Source organism: Rhyacophila brunnea, unplaced genomic scaffold (assembly GCF_057557595.1).
Source record: "Rhyacophila brunnea isolate RB1 unplaced genomic scaffold, BYU_Rbru_1.0 scaffold_3, whole genome shotgun sequence".
Classification (NCBI taxonomy): Eukaryota; Metazoa; Arthropoda; class Insecta; order Trichoptera; family Rhyacophilidae; genus Rhyacophila; species Rhyacophila brunnea.
In genome coordinates, this window is record NW_028232965.1 from 46,819,049 (window position 1) to 46,838,369 (window position 19,321).

General features: G+C 31.0%; 1 protein-coding gene across 1 annotated transcript in view; it reads right to left on the reverse strand.

Moving 5' to 3' along the window:
• Positions 1-19,321, reverse strand: part of LOC147068451 (uncharacterized) — a 343,294-nt gene that overhangs the window by 50,886 nt on the left and 273,087 nt on the right. The window contains exon 6 of the mRNA XM_085952989.1: positions 16,697-16,936. Within this exon, the coding sequence (XP_085809115.1) occupies positions 16,697-16,936 (240 nt within the window). The remainder of the gene's footprint in view (positions 1-16,696; positions 16,937-19,321) is intronic.

Sequence of the window (19,321 nt, forward strand, 5' to 3'; positions counted from 1 at the left end):
AGCTAATCGCACTTCCGTTTTCAAATAAGGAACGCCCCCAAATTTTCATTTTACGCTATTATGTATTACGAATACGGATCTGTCAATTTACAGAATGTGAAGCGCTTATAATAAAACTTTATCTAAAATGATCATGAGTGTTGTTAGAATTATTATTAGTAAACCTTGCGAAGAAGTAAAAGAGTCGCGTCTATAAGGAGAGTCGATATATTATTATTATTATTTATTTATCTTCGTCATCTTGTTACTATTTTCATTTTCAATCATATAACATATCATTATCTTCGTCAATTTGTGTGGAATTGAGAGTTCCATAGATGACAAATGATTATTAATTAATTTCGTCGGAATTATGTAGGGCGCAGGTGTATAAATTATTAAAGCACATTGCAGTCCTGTTCGATTCCATAGTCTTTGTTCCTTTTAATAATAACTATGTATATTTCTGAGATATGGGAAAATTATGTATGTATGAATTAATTCATTTTATCAACATTATAAATATTAGCAGATAAATTTCCCTAATCAATATTGCACCATGATCATTTTACTTTAATCATTGTATCGATTTATACCAGTGTATACTATTTTGTCTATTGCGTAAGCTTTGGTCAGGCTATTGTTATTTTTATGGCAGAATAGACGACGGAATCTAACTAGTGATGAAATTGCGATCAGTCACATTGCCCTTTTTGTACAAAAGAATGTTTCTTTCCTCTTCCTTCTATACACGATGTATTTTTCTCTATCAATAAAACCCAACAATGCTATAATTTATAGGTAAGGTCATTGATTCCTAACCTTTTTCGGTTAGCGAAACCCTTGAAATATTTTATAAAATATCTTACCTCTGTCTGACACATATTATATTAGTTTCACCTGGGATAAAGAAAAAAAGTTTATACTGCACGTCTACGAGTAGCTTACTGATTATAATCAAACACTACATAATTTTGTATATCGCCTCTCTCACCGTTCTGGCAGAACACACTAACTGGAGAATACTAGTGTCGAGTAATTTGACTTTGAAGTTGTTAAAATGTTTGAAATGGTCTATCATGTGAGTTTATTAAGTAATCGTAAAAAAGATGACTTTAAAATAAAGAATGTTTATTTATTAAGAAGGTTTCCAGACGGTAAAGTTTGAAATAAGGAACATTTTGGTATAACTAATTGAATATGTCATTTTCTAAAATTAGTGTCTTCTGCCAGAACAGTGACGATATATTATTATGTTTTATATATATTATATATATATCAGTGACGAAGGGTGGAGGAAGGCTGTTAATATCCGCCATAAATAGTGCATACTTAACACTGTCAGTCATACGTATTTGTTTTCATTGAAATAAGACTACAATTTACAGATAGTGTTGGTTAGTTTTAAAATTCAATTAAACCCTTCAAAAACCAAGCCAAAATAGATAATAGTAAAAAATACTCGTCTATCTATAATATATCTTAAATTATGCACTTAAATATACATAAATTTGGATATTTTATAGATAGAATAATATTTTAATAGAATAATATCTATTATAGTGTAGTTTAGGCAGGGCTTAATGAATATAAAAAACGAACCAACAATATTATGTGTAATATGTATTCTTAATCCAACGAAAACAAATAAGTATGATAAATATGTATTATGGGTTTGTTTAGGCAGGGCTTAATTGGTTTTTATAAACTAACCAATATCATATTATGTAAAGTGTAGTCTTAGTTCAATAAAAACAAATACGCATGACTAACAAAATTTAATGTGCATTATTTATGGCGGATCTTAACAGCCTACCTCCACCCTTCGCTACTGATATATATATTTTATATATATATATTATATATATATTGTAAAAAGAAATACAGTAAAATTCGATATAACGGACTAATGCGGGTGAGCGGGTTTCCGTTAAAGCCGAAAGTCCGTTACATAAAAACACAAACAAAATCCTATTTATTCGTCTTCGGATGATATATCCAGATACACCTGTTGTGGAATGACGTTAATGTTCGATGTCGATACGCTTGCTTTCGGTAATCATACTTTAAAATAAGAATCAATTTTTGTTAGCACTTTTGAAGTCTGTTGTTTTTGTTTTGAATAATTAACTCTCTAAAATTACGAAAATGCGTTTAATATAATTTAAATTCGTGATCTGACGAATAGTCAATAAATGTTATTAGATTATCATGTGCAGATCATTGTTTATGGGCGGTGACACTAAGATTGAAACATGTATAACATGTTAACAGGATGTTTTATTACAATTTTGTCTGTTATATCCAACGTCCGTTCAAACAACTAATATGATAAGTACACTATTTTTTTTTTAGATATTTTCTTATTTTAATTGTGAATATTTATTCAAAAATCGTAGAAACGTCGCAAGACGAAATTAGTCTTGGGGTTATAATAATATAAAATATGGAAATAGTATTTAAAAACCAAAAAAATAAATGTTTTTATACTGTCAATTGTGTAGATAATATAATATTATACTTTTATGATTATAAAGATTATTATTATTATCATACTAACTTTTTCGCATTTTAATATGCCACCTAAAATACTTATTAATTTAAAATGGTTTTCTCAATTACAATGAATATGGCCAGTAACTTTTCAGCAAACTCTTACAGATTCTTGCGGATCTCTCATTGAGAATCACTGTGTTAGGTTTTCGAATGACAGGTTTTATCTTCTTTTCAACATAGGTACGTGTATTTTTATGAAAAAATGACGAACGAAACAAACTTTTATCTACTATAAATTGTATTTTATTTATGTTACGTTCTCGAGATTTTAAAATATTAAGTGGCCTCTCTATTATTGTCACATATTCTTAGTTTTCATTTGAAAGGTAAGTATTATAGTATTTTTGGAAAAATACTTAATAGGTATATTATATGTACGTAGGGTACATATTATAAGGTATCATTTGCCAACCCATGAATTATCCTAAGAAAAAACTACCTTTTAGAACTGCTATCAGAATTACATATAATTTCATTATACCTTCAGTAATAAATTTATATTAATACATGTTTATCCAGTTTTTATCCACATATCGTACATATTTAGGTTCAACAATAACAATCGATTAACTCTAAATTTATATAAAAAGCATAAGATTACTTAATTAAATATTATAATCATATATACCTATCCATAAAATTATCTTAGATCATAGACGAGTTAACTCGTGTGTTCTTGTACATGTCATAACTTCTGAATAAACTTATAAGTATATTTTATAAACAATATTTATGATTTTAGTGTGAAAATATTTACGATAAACTCGATAAACATGTTGATTTCGTAATTTTTCTCAAATATTTTTTGTTCTGTTCCTATTTCATATTTTTAAGGGATTTATTTTATTCTAAAAATAGCTGGCCTACAAGTGTGCACCTAGTAAAAATTGGTTGATAGTGAAAAGGTTAAATCTATATTTTCTTGGCAACGCGAACACATCTCATGAAAGAGCTAGAATATTATCAAAATTTTCTTGAAAATCAACATGCTGGCATTAATGGCTATTGGAAATATTGGTTACAATATAGTATATAATAAAGGTAATCTTCTAAGGTGTGGGCGTATCTGTGATTGTTTTATCACTGATTTCATGGACTGACATAGTGTCAAAATGTTTTGAACATTGACTTCATATAACGACAAACTGCGTAGTCAATTCATAAGAAATTTACATCGATAAAACTCGGTGAATATGAACTTTTATGTAGACATCAAATGTATATATCCGCAGGCTTGTATGACAAGATTATTTGCATAGCTAAACTGGCATTGAAAATATTCGGGCTCGAAAAATCTTGGAGTGATCCGTGACGTCGGTTAAATAATTAAGGATAAACTTCGGCTGGGGCACGGTCTATAACGATCGTGACTACGCGACGCGCCGATTATGCAAATGACGCGTGCAGAACAAAACATAATTTGTCATAAAAAGTCAACATGCGCCCATTTAATGTTATGTTTATTGTTCTATTACTAATAATAATATATTCATTGACATGTTTTCTTTTTTAAATAAATGGGTAACGTTTTTTAGTCATCTTTACACGATTTAAGAATTAATTCCCCCCTCGCCATCACGAAACAAATTGACGTGTTCACAGCTCGACTTTCGCTCTCCGATTGCCAGCCAGTTCGGAATATCGTCGCACCTATAGTTGAAAATTATTTGCCGTTTCACTGAAGTACCGTCTTAAGAAAATGTAATACTTACCTATTTTGATTTATCAATATAAAAGCCGATTGTCAATGGTAATGCAATTTGGAAAGCACTTCAGAGAGTATTGTAAGGACTATTAGTTAAATTTGTTGGAATTAGATAATATTCCCATAGCATAGTAGCCAATGCACGTGGGCGCGAATCCAAAGCTACGCAGGTTCGAAACTTTTGGGTGTCGTATTTTTTTCAAAAAAGATATTTTCTATTGGTTAGGTATATATTATTTTCTCAGAAGTGTTATCAAAATAATGTATGTTAAATCTTCGTTTAACTATTCGTTTTTAATTATTCGTTTGAAAAAAAATAGTTAATTACGTAAATATTATAATATGAAAATTTTCAACCCATTTACAAAGTGTTCAAACAATGTGCGCACTACTGCTTAAATATCAAACATGGATTATTTATATATGAAAACTCCAAAAATAATGTGTAGTACACGTGGCTAAGGAAAGTGCATGTTGGGCAAAGCGCCGAAAGACTAAATATGAAACCAATGGATAAGGAGGCAGTCAACAGTCGATATATGACCGCTAAGTAAGTGACAATAAAAAACTGAATAAATTTAATAGCAAGTCAACCCAGTCTGATGATGATAGTAATATCCAAGGCATACAATATTGTAATGAGTAATGACGTTACGATTTTTTTTATCCCTGGGAAAATCAATCCTACTTTGAAAGAAAGGGTTTACAAAATGTGGAACCACTTTTTATTTAAATAAAATACTTACAAAAGTCAATTCCTTACATCAGCATTGGAAAGCAATACGCAGGTAAAAACTTCCTAAAAAAATTTCCATTCAAAAAAAAATACATAGGTATGCTAATTATTATCCGATGTATTCAGAAAAGTTAAATGGAAAAGGGTCAGTAGCTACTTAAGAGTAAAAAAGTAAAATATTACTTTATAATAATATTTCAGTACGCAGAATATTTAGTAGAAATGCCCAAGCTAAATATTTTAAAAGGGGGCACTTTAAAAAAGGGTCTAGCGAATTGTAAATTGAGCTTTGGCTTTCAGCAGCTAGCTGTCGGTATAACAATTTCCGCCGATCAAAGTAAATTGGTAATACAGATTTCTTTGATACCGACTTGTACTTTCACTTCCCTCGCCGACATGCCTTTATTTGTTTCAGAGACGTTCTGCAAGGCTGCGACGGGAAAATTCACCAAAGGCCGTCTCGAACACACGTGTGTCGGTAGGAATTCTTTGTAGAATCAACTTTTTCTTTACATAGTGACCGCATAAAAACAGCACTGGATGATTTTATTATATTTGATTGTATTTTCCGGAAAATCTCTATTCCTCAGTTATACAAATCAATATTGCGCGTAGGTCACAGGTTTGAGGTTTGAGTCATAGTTGTGTGGCTATTGCATTCAGCTATGATACCTAAATGCACGGCGTGGAACCAAACACACGTTTCATAAACAAACTGTGCATACAATACAGGTGTAACAGTAAAGTATAATTATTATTCACGTCTTGTTCACTACTACCTTAGTATTGACTTAGATTTTAAGTAAATATTATTATAGCTAGTAAAAATTATGTACTTATTATTATGTATAATATCTGTCTACGTTTTGTTTCCGTATTTCACTTAGATAAAATCACATGCCAATACTACCATTACATAAAATCGAACTCTAACTTTTTGTAACACATTATTAAATTTTGTGAATTATTCGTTGATTAAAAAATAGTTTATTAAATTATTAGCAAATGCAAGTACGTTATAATAAAAATTTGGAGTAATCCTGACACAGGTTTGTAATCAAGGTAATAATTAAAACTTAAATTTAAAATTTTATCCAAAAAATCCGTGTAAATTATTGTAAAAACACTTGTTTACTTAGATAGGACACATATATGTCAGCGGCTAGAGCACATGGGCGTGAATCCCGCTGGGTTTCGTATTTTTTTCAAAAAGATTTTTTCTTGTGGTTATATATTTCTCAGGGGTGTATTCTAATTAGGTATAACTGTTTTGTAATCATACTTCACCAAACTCACTATATGAGAGATGCACGTGTCGTAAATAAATAGTATACATAAATTTAATAGACAGTTAAAATGCTTTCATTATTTCTATAACATTGGATTGGTAGTGTAAGAGTTCAAATAGGTGATTTAATACGTACGCAATTACTGTTTATTAGGCCAAGTATAATGATTCCTTAGTGTTACTACCACTAAAAAGATTTTACGGTCTTGGATTACTCTTCAGTACAGTGTCGCACACGAGTAATCCTTCAAAAGCTCTCTCGTTTCGAAATCAAAAAGCTCTCCTACAAAAACTCGTTTATTTTACGTTTTGGCGTATTTATTTAGTATAGCGAACGATGCTCATTCTGGAAACAAATAAAACAAAAATCTGCTGCACACAGGGATTCTATTTTAAATGGCAAAGTTGGTACAGGCGCAAGTATCCGCCTCTGTGAAAAAAAGCCATTTACCGTGAGCATAGAATAAAGCGAATGTTTTATTTTTTCTTAGATACCTACTTACCTACATATAATTTGTCGATGTTTACCTTTCTTAAATAAATAAATATATTGTGAAGATAAATTTTAAATAAATTGTTTTTTTTTTATATTGGCTCCACAATCTGGATTTTGGCCGCCTCATGAAAAGGTTTTTTATTAGTGCATGTTAGCTACTTTCTCAACCTATTAGGTATATGCTATGAAACCAAACAACTTTATATGAAGACCAGGTATTTTAATTTCAAACTCACGACTTATATGTAGACATAATATTTATTTATTTTTCGACCATGTCCGATCCTAATAAGATCATATGGGCCTCCAGAGAGTAGAGGTTTGTATTAACAGATTTTGTTTTTACGAGAAATGGATGTCAGCCACTTGCACATCCTATTCCGTCCATACTCTGACTCATACACAAATCGAAAAAACAATATATGTACTTGTCAGACCCAATATTCAAACCTGGAACCCACGACGCTATAGGCAGACGCTTAATCCGCGCGGCCATCGCGGGGTAAAATATTATTATTCATCTATCGCGAGCACCTGTATATTATGTATAATTATTTCTTTTACTAAGTTATTTTAGTATTTTTCCATAAATCTCTTTTTCTTTCTGATGAACTCTATATGGATGTTGATCTCCAGTATTATGCGCCTCGTTCTAAGTCAACCGAAAGTTGTTTTCGTTCAGTTTTGGTTGTCCAAGATCTTTAAATTCAACTTGATACTAGCTCTCAGTAAAGTTGTATGTGAATGGCCCTGTTATATAGAAATGTCAAATTTATCATAATACGTTATTGATTGAAAAATAGTAAATATGACACGTAGTGGGGTTACTGCCAAAAGTTGATAAGTCGATAGTCATCTACATCGTTAGAGTTAACAACAGATTATGTATCTATATAGAAATGTGTGTGCTAGAAAAAAAGCCAAGGGCATTCGATATATAGATTATGCCTAATTTTATAGGGCATGTCAAATTTTCAAATTGTTATTACTCCATAACATGGTTTCAAGACTTACAAACTTTTGGCAGGAACCACACAATATTAAACAATAAAATTGTGAGTTTGATACTTCTACGTACAAGTACTGTAATATCAGGTGTCCCCAAACAACTGCCGGGTAGCTTTATGCTAAATGGACTATGGCACGAAACGTAAATACATAAATAAAAAATTAATAACGAAAAAAAGATATAAAAGTTCAACAGATTTCAAGGAGAGTTGCGTTAGAAATTACTACAACGACTCGAAGAGAGTTTGGCAAAGCAACGATATAATATGCATGAATTTTTAAATTAGTTTGACATCTATTTATTTAGAAAATGAATACTATCGACTGAATTGTACGATGGAATATGAATTAAATTTTTAATTGATTTATCTTGTACTATTCTCTTTGATTTTTATGCGACCCATGTTTATGAGTAGATACGGATAGTGCATGAAGATGCCAAACGATGAAATGCGTGTCACAAAAAAATACTAAAATGGAATAGTACATAACCTAAATCAATTAAGGGGGTACATGCTCGTCGTAGGTCAAAATTGAGTTTTTATTGTATTTTCAAACCATGATCCTGGACACTCCTTAAGCGTTGTAGATAATCTATTTATATAATTTTGAAGCCTTATTATCTTTATAGTTATTTTAAACATTTGATGACTGCATAAAGTATTTTTGTTACATAAAATAGTATTCTTTTAAACCTCTCGCTCTAATGTTTTAGAATATAGTCATATTTCGGTACATAACTGTGCAGTGGTGTTAAGATTTTTCACATTCATTAATTTTTAAACGCATTTATAAAACCATTAGTATAATTTATTATGAGATAATTTTTGTAAAATATTCACGATAAAAAATTATATTGATAATCTCTGTGATCCCAAATTTGACAAGAATTAGGCATTTTATTATTCAAAAAATTGGCAAGATTAACACATTTGAAGATGATTCTAAAGATACTTATTATAAGCTATGTCTTTGACCATTCAAGTGTGATAAACATCTTATGAATAATGATTGCTTTATAATAATTATTGACCTAAGAATAAGGTAGTGTTTTTTTGAAATACGCCATTTCTTTTGTCATTCCCCAGTGGTTAAGCTACAACATACGGACGTAGCCATAAATTGACAATTCACAGGATCACAGAGATTATCAATATAATTTTTTATCGTGAATATTTTACAAAAATTATCTCATAATAAATTATACTAATGGTTTTATAAATGCGTTTAAAAATTAATGAATGTGAAAAATCTTAACACCACTGCACAGTTATGTACCGAAATATTACTTTATTCTAAAACATTAGAGCGAGAGGTTTAAAAGAATACTATTTTATGTAACAAAAATACTTTATGCAGTCATCAAATGTTTAAAATAACTATAAGGATAATAAGGCTTCAAAATTATATAAATAGATTACCTACAACGTTTAAGGAGTGTCCAGGATCATGGTTTGAAAATACAATAAAAACTCAATTTTGACCTACGACGAGCACGTGGGCCGTTAAGTATTTATTTTTATAACTGATTTCAACTAGAAAAATATATGGTTATAAAATGTATTTATAACAGGTTATATTTTTTTGTTAATGCTATTGGCATGATTTACTAAGTGTACAGGAATTCCTAAATATCCAAGTTTATTGTAAAGTAAAATTGTATCCAAATAATTGATTTTCATTCCAGTTATTTTGATAATGAAAAATAATCAGTGTAATCAGAGAAATCTCTTCGCGTGATAATAATGAGACCTGGTTAATCTCTCAGTAAGCGGATTAAGGGTAGCTTATTATAATGTCCACGATGGCTAATAATTAATTCTGGAAACTGTGGGAAAAGAAAGAAAAAATCAGAGGTGGCTAAAAAAAATATCAAAGCAATTTATTTATGTATTCTCTTCTTTTTAGGACGTAATTCATTATCGGACGTCGGCGATGAGTTAAGCCATTTTCTCTGCGTGTCGTTACTCTAAATATGGATGGAGTGCTGAGTTCAAAGTCACCAGTTTCTGATTTTCTAGAGCCAATACGTTCTTTTTCTACCATAACCTCGCTTACATGAGATCTCTCCATGAATGATAAGATACAGAAGTTGATGTCTCCAGTTCGTTTTCTTTCTTGTTTCTACTTCTATGATTTTTTTTAAATTTCACCTTGGCAATTGTAACTTTGTCTCTTCAGTTGATACATAGCATGCATCTATACACACAAGTTTTATGAACGTAGGCATAAAATAATTTTGGTATTAAAAAAAATAATATTGTTAAAATTGTCACGTCTTGTAAGTATAATATAAGTACCCGGTCTATTAGAATCTCAGTCTCTATATCGCTCCGCACAACATCTCATCCTACGGAGATTCGGACCTCGGAACAGTATCATATGTATTGTAACATAACTACTGTAACATACTCTTGTACTGACTGTTTACGCTGAAAATAAAATTCGCTCCAACATCCATCGGGGCAACCACCAAATCTCGACTTCTTCATCCATAACACCATGACTACCCATAACATGATAACACCCACAGTAATGATATCCCAACAGTACCATACAATGATAACATCGCGCCTCGCTCACTCTTAAATAATGAATTGGATAGACAGTCAGCACTTTTACGCTAGTTTAAATTACTCACTATTGTTGCCAGTAAATCCATGCACGCATACAGGCGCTATTACTTAACTTACTAAATAAACTGTCTTACTGTTATTGGGACAATTACATCATTTATGTTGACCGATGTTATGTTTATCAATTTTGTTTACCTCTGTGAATGGCCCATTAGTTAACATACACAAATAATTTTAAAAAAAATAGTCCATCGACCCATGACATCTGACGATGATACTATATAATGTAAAGTAATATTCTGAATGTTATATATAATAAGGGATGCTGATACAAAATGGCGCTATGCCGGCCACACAACACTTTTATTGGAAAACATTTATTTTTATTGAGTGGGTCTATTCTACTTTCTCGCCATCCTAAATGTTACTAACGTGATGTTTTATTTTGTCATTAAACTAAATCGACCTAGAAAAGGTCGTCAAACACAGAAGTATGTAGTACTATTATGTAGGCCCAAGGGTAGTCTCAGTTTTCGCCATTTTAATCTAATTTATGAGCGTTTTAGCGATAGGTACTAAACGAAATAGTTTAGCGAGTTTAAAAAATAACTGGTATTTGTATTATTTACAATAATAACGACTCGTTTTCTACTACGATAACAAAAACATATTTTTTGCTATGGTTGTGAAATTTTTCACAACATTATACAAATAAATTTCGATATTTATGTCATATTTTATTTTGCTTATATTTCTTGTAATAAAATAGTTTATCGGGTTTTAAAACTGGGCATATTGTTAAAACGAATCCATATAGAAATACAAAAATATCATTTACTACAAATTTAATATTGACTTGCGTACTTATCGGTTTTTGGATATTCCTAACATTTATACTGAAAGGCAATATCTGAAACAACAACCACCCATTGGGCCGGACGCATTTCGCTTTCGACTTGGTCACAAAGGCCAATTTAATTGATTTTTTTTCTATAATTGCAGGGTCTTTTATTGAGCGTAAAAATCTTTTCTCAACGATTGGTCGGAAGTGATATTTAAACTTTTTGTTTTACGTTTTACTATATTTTTGTTATTATAATATGTTTCTTCCAAAAACCGTATAAACGTAGTAAAAGCACAATTGAGTGCGTAGCGACTTCAGCTAACTGCTCCTGCGCATCTACTCTTTACACAAGACTGCCATCGATCGCTATGGGTGGCTATCGGCCGCTATCGAGGGTATTTTATCAAATTTATGTATTGAGGTATTGTAATTGTTACCAATAAGTTAGCCGTCTAAACTGTCAAAACGGTCTATCTCGCTCTAAAAGTTAACACAGTCAAGAGAGGTGCTATTAAAACATAGCACTTATTATAACAATCACAACTAACTTACCGTAACTCAATACATAAATATCATAAACTATCCTCAATAGCCGCCGATAGAGGCCGATAGCACTCTTGTGTATAGAATAGATGCGCTGAGACATTTACAAGCGTATAAAGACATCCGAATGTAGGCTCGCGTGATACACCCGATCAAAATGCAGTATGATGAATTAATTATTAACAGCACTGTCTGTTTATCAGTGTTTTTGTTTTGAGTGGGCATTCTTAACCTAAAATCAATTAAACTCGGTCAAGTACGCTTCATAACTTTGCACTCCGGCTTTAGGATTGATATGATGTAATATATTTTTATGTAGGTATATTGTCTATTTATTTGTTTATTACTACATATATTCGTACAAGTGAATATCATTTTGATCTAATTTTAGGTGACGTTATCAGGCAAAGAGACGTATCAGTGTAGTAAAAAGTGCAAAAAAAGTTCAAAGTTTTAGACAACTGGCCATGCAGCCTACAAAACGCCCAGGCATAAAACTGAAAAAGCTTCATAATATACAAATTAAAGTATTTCGTGATAAGCCTGATTTGTAATGGATATGGTGCAGGGTTGGTTTGCATTTTGAAAATATTTAGACTTTTTTATCGTTTTTTTTTAATTGCCAATTGACATTTTTACTGTCGATATTCAACTTATAAATACTCAGAAACTTCATTTATTTGTATCAACCTTTTTATAGGTGATTTTATAACTAATAATTAACTGAAAGTATTAAAAAGTAATAATAATCCGTATGTATATAGATATAAAGGGTGTAATATATGAACTTATTATTAAATATGTCAAGTTTCTTCTTCCTAGTAACAAATCACTAAGAAAAAAGATGACCATTTATCTTCGTTATATTGATAGGTATAACATATGGTTGGCGTCGGAAAACCGGCGAAGAAAAATGAAATGTAGGTAGGAGAGTACATCGCCGTCCGTCTCAGGTATTCTTTTCATCGTGCCTGAAATAGACAAGCTATATTTTTCATAGCACACCAGTCGATTGTAGTCAATTAAACTCAACTGAAAGGCGATACATTTTATAAGTGTGTTGCCACTGAATTGAGCTTTTAATTAGAATACCTAAGTAGGCATATCAAAATATTTAACTACGTATTCAAGAAACATCGCGATTTTTATGTCTGTGTTTTAGAATATAGTAATAATATTTATAAACTATAAATATTCCAGCGCATTTATTCTATACACAACACTGTTATTGGCCGCTATGAGGATTTTTATCATATTTATGTATTGACGTATTATAATTGTTATAATAAGGGCTATATTTTAACAGCACCTCTCTTGGTTATGTTAACTTTTAGAGCGAGATAGACAGTTTTGACAGTTTAGACGGCTAACTTATTGTAATTGTTACAATAGGTGCTAATACTTCGATACAAACCTAACCTAGATAGCTGCCGAGAGACCGGTTTTGACGGAGTACAATCATGAGTCCTAGACATTCCGCATCGAGTTGAATGTTGCTCCAGCCATTCCCATTCGGATAGCGAGCTCTTTCTGTAAAATTCCATTTCCCGTGATGTGTACCCCCAGGTACTTGAAGCTGTTGACGCTCTCGATGTTTTTTCCGTCGCTAATCAGACGGAAATCCTGACCAGAACAGGTGCTATTACACAAAATTACCTATTATAAATTACCTATACTTTGAATCGAACTCATACCAAGTTTCACAGCTTCAGTGTTACAGTATGTTTTCGTACAAATGTTATCACGAATGTTTCACTGAATATGAAAAAAAAAATATGGCAATATGTGCTTGTTTTTTCTATGTAAAAGTATTTTTTTGCTGCTCATGAATTATCACTAACAAATATATTGTGGCGGTTTTTCTATGCAATCGTTGAAAACTGGAATCGCGCCATACGGTGTAATAGAGGGCACGAACCTCAGCTGCTCGCTGAAAATCTAAAGTGTAAAAATAAGTTATCTGGCTTTGAAAGAAAGGGATTACCTGACAAAAGGAATCTCGCGATAAATAGCGCATAAAATGGAACATAGCATAGCTCTGTATTGCGGCTTTAAAGCCAAAGTTGTTAACAACAAAGTGAACTAACTATAAAAGTGCCGTAACAGTATTATCGCTTGAAAGGATACTAAGCGCAATTTATTTTACCTTTTTTTGTCTTAAAACTGTAAGGGCCTGGTCACACTAAACTGAATTGCAACAACGGAAAAAATCGTTGCGTTATATTGACATGAATAATGGAACTCTATTGTGAAATGGAATGTATAACAATATGCAAAGTCACTGGGTCTCTGTTCATCTTCCATGTATGCTATAAAATGGCGGCAAAGATGCTGCGTGACATTTTTACTCAAATTCGATTTCATTTATTTCCGTGATCAATTTTAAAGATTTTCTCAGCATATTATGCAAACTATTCAGATAAAATTCAAAGATTTTGAATATTTTTCCACATAAAAATCATTGATTGATTTTTATATGCAAAAAAATGTAGGACTACTTTCTCATTTTGGAGTTTGTATTAAATTATTTAATGGTGGTACCAGAGAATAATTTTACCACATATTCATTTACTTTGGCTCCGTATTAGAAAAATATCCTAACTTCAATATCTTAAAGATAATACACAATAAACAAAATATGTGTGACAAAAATTAAATTTCATATAACTATAATTTTACATTTTCTAAAAAAAATATATGCCCATAATAAGCACGGGTCTTCTGTGAAAATTGACAAAATAGTTATTAGTTAAATAATACGTCCATATTGTTTCATTATCGTTTATGAAATATAAACAAAATAATTACAAGATAAAAAGAACTTTTATATACAACTTTCTGTTGAATCATATAAACTTGACTTGACTAACTTAAACGATCAAAAAAATTGTACTTGATAGAAATACTGAATAATGAAATGTCATTTCATATTGATTTCCATAGTAACGTACGTATATATTATTCAATAATTTAGTTGCTAGGACCCCCTAGCAACGAATAAAGGTATCGAAATAACTTTTCATACAAAACAGAATTAACTAAAAATGAATTCAATTCATTAAAAAAAATGCATTGGCATCGTGTTCTGGTGTATTCTAAAAGTTTCAAATGTCTAGCTAATCGGGAAATTAGCTAAAAATCGATTGCAAGATTTGTACTGGACAAACAACCACCGGACAAATAAGAATACGATCTAAGAAAAACGTTGTAATATAACTAAATATACATTAATGGAGAATATTTTGCAAAGTATAAAAATCGATTTGTTGAAAGACTTTAGAAGACATTCTGACCATTTGGATGATTTCATTAATTATTGATTGCGAAAATAATACTTTTACAAACGCAAAATAATTTTTCTTTACTAGGAGGAAATATTTTATGTAATTTTATATGATGCATGTTCCTAAATTATATTATATTACATCATAAAGCTCTTAATAATTAACAAAAAATGATATTTTTCATACATCCTTTGATGTGCTTTCTATCTAGTATCCTAATAAATTATTTAATAACGTCACCATAAAATTTTGCCTCGTTCTCACGCAAGTGGGTGAAAGGCGCAATGCTATTTCGCTGTTAAAGATGGAGCTTACTCGTTTTTATTATTACAATATTTCTGACATATGATTCTTACCTAGTCATGTTTGATTCAAAAACGTTTATAATCGAGATATATAAATACGTAAAATTTGTACTGTTTCCATTTTAGATACAAGAACTTATACAAATTTGAATATCAAAAAATAGCACTAATTGATAGATGCCTGGTTGTTTGTACATCCGGTAATCTGCAGATATAGGACCGACGTCTATATTATCATGTCTTCTACGTTGCAACACTGCATGCGCTGACACTGTTGCATCATGCTTTTTGCACGCTGATACTATTACGTAACGACCTCTTTTCGTGATGACTTGTCATAGTAGATACTGCTAGATTCTGGCATTTTTGAGAGAAATTAAAAGATTTCTTTTGTATTTCTCCTCCTGACAATACTTTCACCTTTGAAATAAAGCTTTTCATTTGCTATAGTAAAGGTTTAGGCATTTTAATTTTAATAAAACTCCACGTAATGGTAACGTAACACGTAACGTAACACACACTGAATTAAGGGCATTGAATTATGTAGTAGCGGAGGAAGTAAATTCTGAGGGAGGATTTTAGTTCCAAAAATATTCGTGGCGATGTATAAGTCTTGACATATAATATAAGTCGCACTGTAGCGTAGCTGGAAAACTGCAGTTAATTTTCACCGTATTTTGTGTAGTGTATCCAAGTCCTTATCATTGTATTTTAAAATTGAATCTGTATACAGTTAACATTAGTGACAGATCATGCTTTAAAAAAAACGCCAAAACTATTTTGCTTGTGTTTACATTATTATATTAAATTCTTGTATGATATATTATTACAATGGTTTTATTAATTAGATTCCATCAAAAAGCATATAATGACATAGCGATGACAGGGCAAAAAAGTGTGGTCTAGTTTCTAGAATATTGTTTCCGCTCTACTTGCTTATCCTTAAGAAGATAATCTCTTTTCCCTTGCTACTTTTCATGAACAATAAAATATTATTGAAAAAGATGTTATAAAACTAGAACCCAACGTATTCGTCGCTTTTATAATATATTTATTTTGTTCTCATTTCAAATCGCATATCAAAGAGTTTGAAAATTCTAAACGATTTTTGCGCATATCAAACCAACATATTTAGCTGGCAATTAGTTATGTCTATTAACTATTTACTAGCTACATGTAAGAACAGTCAGAAATAAAAACAGAAACCGTATTTAAAATTACCCTATGTAATTCGTGCGCAGTAGAAAAAATCGCAATCTGCCTTGTTCCACCATAGAATGTTTTTTGTCTACAAGTATTTCAGCTGACCTATACAATCGGGTTGAATAAAATTATACAAGAGGTAAATCCAAATATAACACCAATAACACACCCACCTTTGTTAGATCCCGGTGCAATTTCCGTAAGTGAAAAAGCGTGAGGAGTACGCAGATCAGATTGATGGCTATCCACAGGACGTTCAGGACGTAGTGTCTGTAGGGTCCATGCACCAGAGGACACGAAGGGGCTCGTGGCCCACTCTCGGCGCTAGCCGCCAAAGCTCCCGAAAGAAAGGTTGGTCCCAGGTTGATAGTGATTGATGCGAACCATATCATGAACGTGCCGAATAGGACGCACTGGAAGAAAGAGAAAAAGACAATGCTAAATAATATATAACATTAGTTCACAATAAATATAGTAAAAATTTAACCTGACAGCTAAAATTATTAAACATGGAACATGCTTTGCCTACTGATTCTCTGAATGCCGGTTGTCCAAATTCGAAAGAAAATTTATTTGTCAAAGTAACCGAATCCAAAGGTTTCAAACAATTTTAGTTTTCTGAGAATTATAAAATTACAATAATAAAACTAAAGAAGTAAAATTACCAGAAGAAAAATACGTCGCACAGAATGTAGGCTGCATAGTAGTCTACTGAACGTACAATGAAAATAATCGACGCGCGTAAGTAATCGGGCCGCGGGCGGGCTGCGCGTCTATAGTTATTCTACGTCTGTTTTTCGCTTTTGCGTCGGAAATCATGAGTAAAACATGTTTCATGTTAAAAACCTTATAGTTAACTGCAAGTGTGTTTTTCTTTTAATATCAAAGATTAGATAAACCATATGAAATCGCATCAGTGTTGCCAACTATCTTTTACAAAAATTTGCCAGATATATTATGAAAATAAAATAGCTGGCAGAAAAAAATGCTTGATTTTCACAAAATTAAAAAAAAAATCTCGAAACCATTGTTTCAAAAAGTAAGTCATATAAAAACATTCACATTATTTTCATGAAACTAAATATATTGAAGAAGAAGTTATATTAATGCTATCGAAAGAGGGTACGTAATGAAATTTGAATTTAAATTCTAATGGATTTAAGTTTTGTACTCAATGTACTGTGACTCAAATAGAATAGTACAAAACTTAAATCCATTAGAAGAATTTACTGTTTCATAACTAACACAATATAATCCATATAACTACAAAATAATGTAGTTACAAATTTTGAACATAACTTAAATATAGTATGTTATATTTATTCTGTTGCTATGTTAGGCCATCATGTTGATTTTTAAGCAAAAAAAATAGTGTAATATTTTAGACTTATTTGTGATAATTATACGGTGTTAAAAAATGTTAGATTTTTACGCCATATGTCAGATACGTATTTTGCAAGATAGATGCGTATTAAAAATGCTAGATCTTTCAAGAGAAATGCTAAGTTGGCTTATAAATCATGTTTGAAAAAAACATGATGCTCGACGGGAGTTGAACCCGTATAACCACTGGTATCGCGCCAATTGTGCATTAACCAATTATGCTACGAGCCTTATTACAAATTGCTAGCAAGTTCAAGTAGACGTTATAACTAAAATATTTGGCGAGAGCCGAGCGTCGGTTAGTAATTAAGGTAATTAATATTCCTTGATTTAATAGACAAAAACCGATAGTCAATAATAACGAAATTTGATAAGCATTTCATGTATGACCTACGTCCTACTAGTTTAAATTGTATTTTAGATATATTACACACTCATCGCATATCCTTGGACGCAAACCATTTTACAACGTTTTTATTAGCTCGTATTCTTATTTGTCCGGTGGTTGTTTATCCAGTACAAATCTTGCAATCGATTTTTAACTACCCGGCTATAAAGATAGACATTTGAAACTTTTAGAATATATCAGAACACGATGCCAATGCATTCTTTTAGCCATCTTTAAGTAGAATTGAATTAATTTCCAGTGAATTCTGTTTTGTATGAAAAGTTATTTCGGAAGAAACCCGTAATCCAATCCACTATTATTGGTTGCTAAGGGGGTGGTCCTAGCAATTAAATTATTAATATATACGTGCGTGGAAATCAAAATGACATTTCAGTATTCTATATTTGTTTGTTGCAAAATAGCAAAAAAATGATTTGTTGACAATTGCCTTATTTGTTCTAAATTATTAATACACAGAATTGTCAAGTTAATATGATTCAACAGAAAATTTAAAAACGTGGTACATAAAAAGTTATTTTTGTCTTGTAATTATTTATATATATTACACACTCATCGCATATCCATGGACGCAAACCATTTTATAGTTTAATGCAATGGTTACTCGTGACTTTACATCATACACATTTTCTTGACTTATAACCACATCTCTATTAGATCTGTAGGGTCAATACCCTTCCATTTAGCATGACTTAGCAGGAAACCATTAATTTATAACTACAATGTATCTTGCAACATAATATTGCTAGAATTGCAAAACAAGCGATTTATGATAGTCAATCAAATTTCAACAGAAAGCTAATTTAGCAAAAATAATTTAATAATTCAATTAATCAATAATATCGCAAATTAATAAATAATGCTATTTAAGTTTGCTATGATATGCACAAAAGTTGTTTGCATGAAAATCAATCTTACTCAATCATTTAAACTGCATAATTGTTCAAATTAAAAACAATTATTTATACTTTACGAAAAGAATCATGCATTACTTAAGCATGATTATCAA